This window comes from Myiozetetes cayanensis, unplaced genomic scaffold, assembly GCF_022539395.1.
Source record: "Myiozetetes cayanensis isolate MyiCay16 unplaced genomic scaffold, myiCay2020 scf9, whole genome shotgun sequence".
NCBI classification, from domain to species: domain Eukaryota; kingdom Metazoa; phylum Chordata; class Aves; order Passeriformes; family Tyrannidae; genus Myiozetetes; species Myiozetetes cayanensis.
Genome location: NW_026088185.1, coordinates 32,505,669 through 32,512,792, shown reverse-complemented (window position 1 = coordinate 32,512,792; position 7,124 = coordinate 32,505,669). Strand labels below are relative to the sequence as shown.

General features: G+C 44.2%; 1 protein-coding gene across 1 annotated transcript in view; it reads left to right on the top strand.

The window, feature by feature from the left end:
* Positions 1-279: 279 nt before the first annotated feature.
* Positions 280-7,124, top strand: part of DARS1 (aspartyl-tRNA synthetase 1) — a 36,139-nt gene continuing 29,294 nt past the window's right edge. Inside the window, exons 1-3 of the mRNA XM_050340443.1 lie at positions 280-442; positions 1,415-1,472; positions 6,073-6,165. Coding sequence (XP_050196400.1) covers positions 371-442; positions 1,415-1,472; positions 6,073-6,165 — 223 coding nt within the window. The 5' untranslated portion in view covers positions 280-370. The remainder of the gene's footprint in view (positions 443-1,414; positions 1,473-6,072; positions 6,166-7,124) is intronic.

Below are 7,124 nucleotides of genomic sequence, written 5' to 3'. Positions count from 1 at the left end.
GGACGGCAGCGGCTTCATGAAAAGGCCCCCTTTTGAACGAAAAGGGGAGCAGGAGGCGGCCAAGGGCGGCGCCGGCGGGGCAGGACCGGGATGGAGCCCTGAGGGGAGCCCTGAGGGGAGACCTGAGGGAGCGCGCGATGGGCTCTGAGGGCAGCGCGTGCCGGCGGCTGCTCTCGCGATACCGCGGCCGGCGCCGGGCGGGGCGGGCGCGGCTGTTCTCGCGAGAGCCGGGCGCGCGGAAGCGGCGTGGCCGTGAGGGGCCGTGAGGGGCCGTGAGGGGCCGTGAGGGGCCGTGAGGGGCCGTGAGGGGCCGTGAGGGGCCGTGAGGGAGCGGGAAGGGCTGCCCGGGACCGTCCCGACCGCCGCGGAGATGCCGAGCGCCACCAGCCGCGGGCAGGGCCACGACCGCCGCCCGGAGAACGAGGACTCGTCGGCGGCTGATGTGGGTGTCCGCACGGAGCGGGTCGGGCGCGGTGTGCAGGCTCCCCGGGGTGGGGTTTGGCCGGGCCCGGGGGCACGGCTGCCTTTGGCTTTACCCTGCCTGTCCCCCCGCCACCTTCGCCGGGCCCGGGCTGTGATTCCCTGAAGAGCTCAGCCCCTCCAGGAACACCTGCGCTGCTGCAGGGGCTTCTGCCTCGCACGTGAAGATCTCACAGCAGTAGTGAAAGATTGTAGGCCTCTGTTTCTTCAAGGGAAAAAAAAAGTACTAATAATGAACATCAGTTCGTTCTGTAACGAAATCTGTTTTACTTGTTGTTAGAAGGCCAAGAATGCATCAACAGTAAGGAATTCTGAATGTTGGCGGCTTCCATGGAATTGTGAATGTGCCACAATTTATCAAAAGCAGACGAGCAAAGTCGTCCCCCCAAAAAATAAAGCATTTAGAACGAACTTTGGTTCGTATATTGAATAGAATGAAATAAATAATTCAGGGATTTTTATTCTAAGTGAGTGGGTTTGGTTGTGAAACCAGAATTGTGATATTTTTGGAGAAAAGGCCCTGTTTCCCTGTGTCTCACCTGGCAGGTTTTGTTAACAGTCAGGCTTCACTGGGCTGTGACCACTGCATGTGATCTCCTGGATTTCTCCTTGTGCCTGAGTGTGGGAAGGAGATATTTAGTGTATCTCCTTCTGTAGGACTCGATATTGTCAGGAGTAGGCTCTTTGTAGAGAAAGTCACACAAATTTCTGTGTGAGAGCTAACGATCCTCGTGCATGTTTGCACTTGTGGGAATTACTATTTTCTTACCTGGCACAATTGTCTTCTCTCCCTTGTGTGTCTCTTAGGAGTCTAAAACACAGTGTCTTTAATATTACAGCTAATTGTTTTATATTCCCTCAGTTAACTCTGCAGTGATTTTGTTCGTATTTCTGTGGATGCTTCTTTGATGTGTGTTTCTCACCTCCATTTTAGGATTATGCTAAGGAAAGATATGGAGTGTCATCAATGATACAATCCCAAGAGAAACCAGGTCAGTTGAAAAAGGAAACAAGAGGGGGGATGGGGAAAGAAGGAAAAAAGAAGTTATGTACTTGATAGCTTCGGTACGACTTGGAGAAACCATTTACCAAACTTTTTCATTCAAATCCCACTGGCATTGTTTTATTTGAACACATTTGACACTTGTGAGACACTTAGAGTGCTGTGTCCAGTTTGGGGCTCTCCAGTGCAAGGGAAACATGAACATTGTGGAGCCACTCCAGTGGAGAGGCACCAAATTGCCCAGGGGACTGGAGCACAGGGGCTCAGAGGAGAGGAGGGGCTGAGGGAGCTGGGCTTGTTCAGCTTGGAGAAGAGGAAGCTGTGGGGAGGTTTTATTACAGTTCATGTCTGCTCAGTGGAAGGGTGTAGGAAAGGTAAAGCCAGGCTTTGGAAGTGTGTGGTGATTGGACAGGAGGTCATGGACACGAGTCAGAACACAGGAAATGGAAATGAGAGGGAAGGAAAAGCCAAAGCCAGGAGTGTGATTGGATATGGGAGCTGGGTCCAGAGAGATTGTGGAGTCTCAATCTTTGCCCTTGCCTGGGCCACACCTTTCACACCTGGGCAGTTCTGTCTCTGCCCAGCACTGCAGGCTTGACTTCTCTTATTATTATGAAATTATTATGATTTATTAAGTACTGAGTCCTGAGATGTCAGGGTTTTTCTATGTTTGGAGTAACTTGTGCTGGGGTTGTTGCAGCAGGGCTCTCTGAGCGGGATCTCTGCCTGCTTATGCAGCCTGCATTGCTCCTGCATAGGAGCATCAGATCCATTAATATTTATGGGATTTATCATTATTCACAGCACCCTCAATTCAGGAAATCCTCCTTTTCTACTGATGGGGAATTGAGATTCAGAGAAACTTGTCAGCTAAAGAACAATCTTCCGGGCCAAATCCCAGGAAATACTAATCTTTGTGTTTATTCAGAGCATGAAACAGGAATGGGGGAAGGAATAGACTGACATTTTGTGACTTCTTCACAGTGAAATGTAAAGAAGTAACATCATCTGTGACAAGGTGATTTTTTTTCTCCTCTAGATGGTTGTTTTTGAAAAAGGCTGCGTGTTGTGTTTAGTTATGTTATATTGTCCCTGTGACTCTTGATACTCTTTTAAAAAAGTCTCAGTGTACGGACAACATTGAGTGGGTTTTCCATTGGGCTTAAAATACAACCTACAACACTCCTGCTGTTCTCTTATGTAGAAGATGGTTGCCCAGAAGACCAAAATTAGGTAACAATAAAGAACAAAATGCCTGTAATAAAAAAGCTGGAAATCATCATAGTCCCTTCATCATAGTCATTGAGACTAGTGCATTCTTATTTACAGATTCAGCAGTTTCTACCAGGAGAGCTCTTGCCAAAGGGTTCTCGTTCCTCTGCAGGCAAATTAAAACTCTTTTCCCAGGCTCCCAGTGTTGTTGCTCCACCCTGCTCTGCTGAGCTCACACACACCTGTGTTCTTGGCCCACTTCAGTCTTTCTGCCTCTAATGTTGGCTGCCCTGGCTCTCTGGTGTTCTCATTTTTGTTATGTCAGGTCTTTTAAGTCCTGACATGAGAATTTATTTTTCATTTCATTCATTTGAGGCCATGATTTCTGGTAAAACTGCATTTTTTGCCTTTTCTTTTTTCTCCTTTCAGTCCCAGTATCTCATTTCCTCTCCCTGGAAGCTGCTTTCCTCTTATATTGCTTTTGACTTCCAGTGTTTTCTCTAATCAAACTTACCTTCTCTTTTTCAACTTAATCGAATATTGCAAAGGTGTTGGCACTTCACAGGGACAGCAGAAGTACTGATCAATCTGCTCAAAATTCCATGATGGAAGGTAAATTGATTTAGTTGACAGGCAGGGAATGGGGTCTGGAGGCGGAAAACTGATTTTGTCCTGTGTATCCCACACAGCTTTCTGGCCTTTTATCCTCTCCTCCCGTGTTTAGAAGAGGTCAGAACTCTCAGGGAAAGATAAGATTATTTAGTATGTTGAAAAGAAGAGATTGTGCTATACATTAAGGAAACAAAAAATACAGCTTCCCCATAAAACATGACTCAGAATGGCAAGGAAGGTGAGACAGCCTGAATACTGAATTGAGGCTAAAGTGCAATTGCAGACTTACAGAGTGTTGTGTTTAAACTTTGTTTATAATCTTTGTTGTCTTGTCTTCACTGCAACTGTAGCACGCTTTAAAACACCTTTTATATTTGCATTTAATTGTCTCAAAGTGTTTCTGTGGCAAGAAGACAGAAAACATAAGTGTGGCTTCCATTTGTGAAAGAACAGTAGGTGCTAGTCTGAAGAATATGGTGGGAGGACCTTACAAGTGAGAGCAGGAAGCTTCATTTTTATCATGGAAGAGAGGAAAGTGAGCTGGAAAGAATTCCAGGTCAGATGATATGTGAGAGTACAGAGGGAAGATCCAGTGTATTGGTTGGACAAGAGAAAATGAGAGACAAAGACAGATGATTGCTTACACTAACCAGTGTAGACGTCATTGTGAGCTACTGGCATGTTAGGAATGAGAGGAAAAGGCTGGATTTGGGAAGTATTGGAGGAGGGAAACGAAGGGGCACAATTGCTACGCGTGGCTCTTTTCAGTGGAGCTCATTGACAGGAACAGAGGCAATGGGCACAGAGGGGGAACAGGGGCCCCCCTCTGAGCATCAGGAAACATTTTTTGGACTGTGAGGGTAACCAAGGACTGGCACAGGCTGGCCTGGAAGAGTCTCTGCCCTGGGAAATACTAAAAACCCATCAGACCATGATGTTGGACATGTGTTTCTCTGTCACCCTGCCCTGTGCATGGGATTGGGTGGGATGACCTCCAGAGGCCCCCCCCCTACCTCAACCATACTGTGATTCTGTGATCTGCTGGTGGAAAAAATGACTTTATGGTGTCTCTTTTTGAATATTATTTTATTACCCTTTTATGAAAGATGAAATAGTTTTTAATAATTCATACCATGTAACAATTTTTGTGTTGACCATGTCTTGTTTACTCTTGGTGAAACATGGACCATTATGTATCCAAATGACTTTTGAAAAATATTGATCTAGTGCAGATGGATCCTGAAGCACTAAGGATCCATAAAAAGTGTCATACCTAGAAAATATTTCAAGTTTGTAACGTGATTTCCCATCACATTTCCATGTCTTAGTTTCCATTCTGTCCTGGTGTTAATGTGGCTGTGAAGAAAGAGCTGCACTGCCCTGAGCATGAGCTGATAAACACCTTCAGCCCCCTAAAATCCCTGGTGCAGAATAATGGGCTTACAGGGCAAGCTGTGACTGGCACTCAGAAGGCAGGAGTCCAGAAGAGCAGATGGTAGCCTGGGATGGGCAAACTTTGCAAAAGTTCTGGCGGGAAAAATCCCTAGTGGAAGTGTCTGAGTAAATGTAGTGTCACTTAGAAACCAGGAGAAGTCTGTGAGGAAAGGCAGGTCATAGAATCAGAGCATATCTCCAGTTGGAAGAGGCCCAGAAGGATCAATATCTCCCCTGAAGAATTTTGTTGCCTCACAGGCAGTGTTTTTAACTGCAAGTGAGCAAGTGTAGCTGTTGGAACCCGTGAGGTTCTCTGCAGTGCTATCTATATCCTCTGTTTGGTTTGTAGGTACTACAAAAAGTATTTGAGACTGTGCAAAAAATGCATTTGGCCAGAAAAATACAATTAGATGAGTACATGTCAAGAAACAGTGGCATGCAGCCAGCATATTAGCAGTTCATAATGGTTGTGTACAATTTTTAAAGTATTGATTAATTAAAAATGTTTTCCTTGATAATTTTTTTTTCCTTTACTACCCAAAATCTGACCTTCCTAAACCAGGCATTCCTCTTATTTAGCTTTCATAGGTACAGTGAATTTGAAGGGTTCTTTCTGATCAGCTCTGGCTCTGACAGTGATAGTGATAACAGTGCTTGATGAGGTTGTCAAACAGATTCCCTCTTAAGATTGTTATCCATTTTACACAGTAATACTCTTGTTGCTCCAGAACTCCATTGATTTTATCAAAATAAATTTTCTTTTAATTTATAATGCACATTTATTTGTGGTTTCTTTCTCATATTTCTTTTCAATAAATTGCTATTCAGTAATTCAAATTAATTTAAAGTTAATAATTGTTTTATGGTGGTAGTCACCCTGCTTACCTAGGGTAGGTACAGAGAACAGCCCTGTCACCTCTGAGCCTTTGCTTTGCTGGTTGCCCGTGCCAGCCCTCACAGTGGGACAGGGCAGCAGAAATTCAGGCTGATAAGTGCAGATAGTGCAGTGAAGTCCTATCAAAACCAGTGCAGTCATGCTGGGCTCTGCCACCCGTGACCTGCAGTGAGTGCTGGTGTGGTTGAAGGGCAACCTGACCCTGCTGTTTAAGTCACATTAAACTGAACCAGGTTAAAGCCCCTTGATCCTCTTCAAGTCACTGGGAAAGGAAACGGGATCTGGGGAGTTTTCAGTGCATCGATTGTGCTGTAGATACAAAAAATAATGGTTGGGATTTATTTTGGAGTTTGGCAGTTTGCAGTTTAAAGTGAAAAATATTTTGCCTCAAAACCCCCCAGAAGTTTTAACATCTGTGTTTCTTCCTGTAACTCAGATAGAGTTTTGGTTCGCATTAGAGACCTGACATTGGAGAAGGCTGATCAAGAGGTTTGGGTTCGTGGCAGAATTCACACAAGCAGAGCTAAAGGTGAGATGCCTCCAGGGTTTTTAGTTTTATTTCCTCATATTATTAGGATAACCCAAATGTTTATTTTGGTTTCATGGCCTATGGTCTTGCATTCAAGAAAATTTTGCCACCTGGTTACTTGGTGTTCCCATTGACTGGGTATATTCTCTTTTTCCACTCCTCTTCTCCCAAGAGGTAAAAGGGAATTTTGTTTCCAGCAGTGTGGAAATCAGGTATTACTATTACACTGTAGTCAATGTGAGTTTTGGTTTTATCATATTGCTAAATAATGTGTGGACAATTGTAAATAATAGGAATTCAAAAATATTACAGCTGTTCTCCTTTGATGTTAACAGTTGTGAGATAAACCAGTTCTAAACTTCTACAGTAAAATGTGCTTTATTATAAATGTTGTCAGTTGTCAGACAGGTCATATTTATTCTGCTGCACATGAATGTTTTCTTTGACAGGAAACAAAAATCTCTGTTAAAATTTCAGTTTTACTTTCAGTTATTGGTATCTGATTATATCAATTTGAACTTCAAATAAGAGGCATTGTCTTTCTTTACCAAGACAAAGGGAAAATCCTTTCCTGGGTTCTCAGTAGTGTGGGCTGTCACACTTGGCTGTCTGACAGTCATATTTCTTCCCTGGAATCAGCAGTTCTCTCTGGAGACCAGGTTGCCATATGCAAACCTAAATAGGCTTTGGCCTTTGCAGTTGACATCAGATGCTGACAACTGTTGTACTGGTTTCGTTATTTTTGGCAGCTCTGTAGGGAGATATAAATACCTTGTCTTTCCAAGAATTGAAAGAAAAGAGCGTAAAGAAATTACCTTCCTGAGTGAAACTTAACAGTAGTCTTAAAATTGGGAATGATGCAAATTAGGGGCGAGGATCTGGTGCAGAATATGGTCACAGGTTCATTTCTCTTTTTGAGTCTTAAAAAATGTCCCTCTCAATGGGTGTCTGTGCTGCAG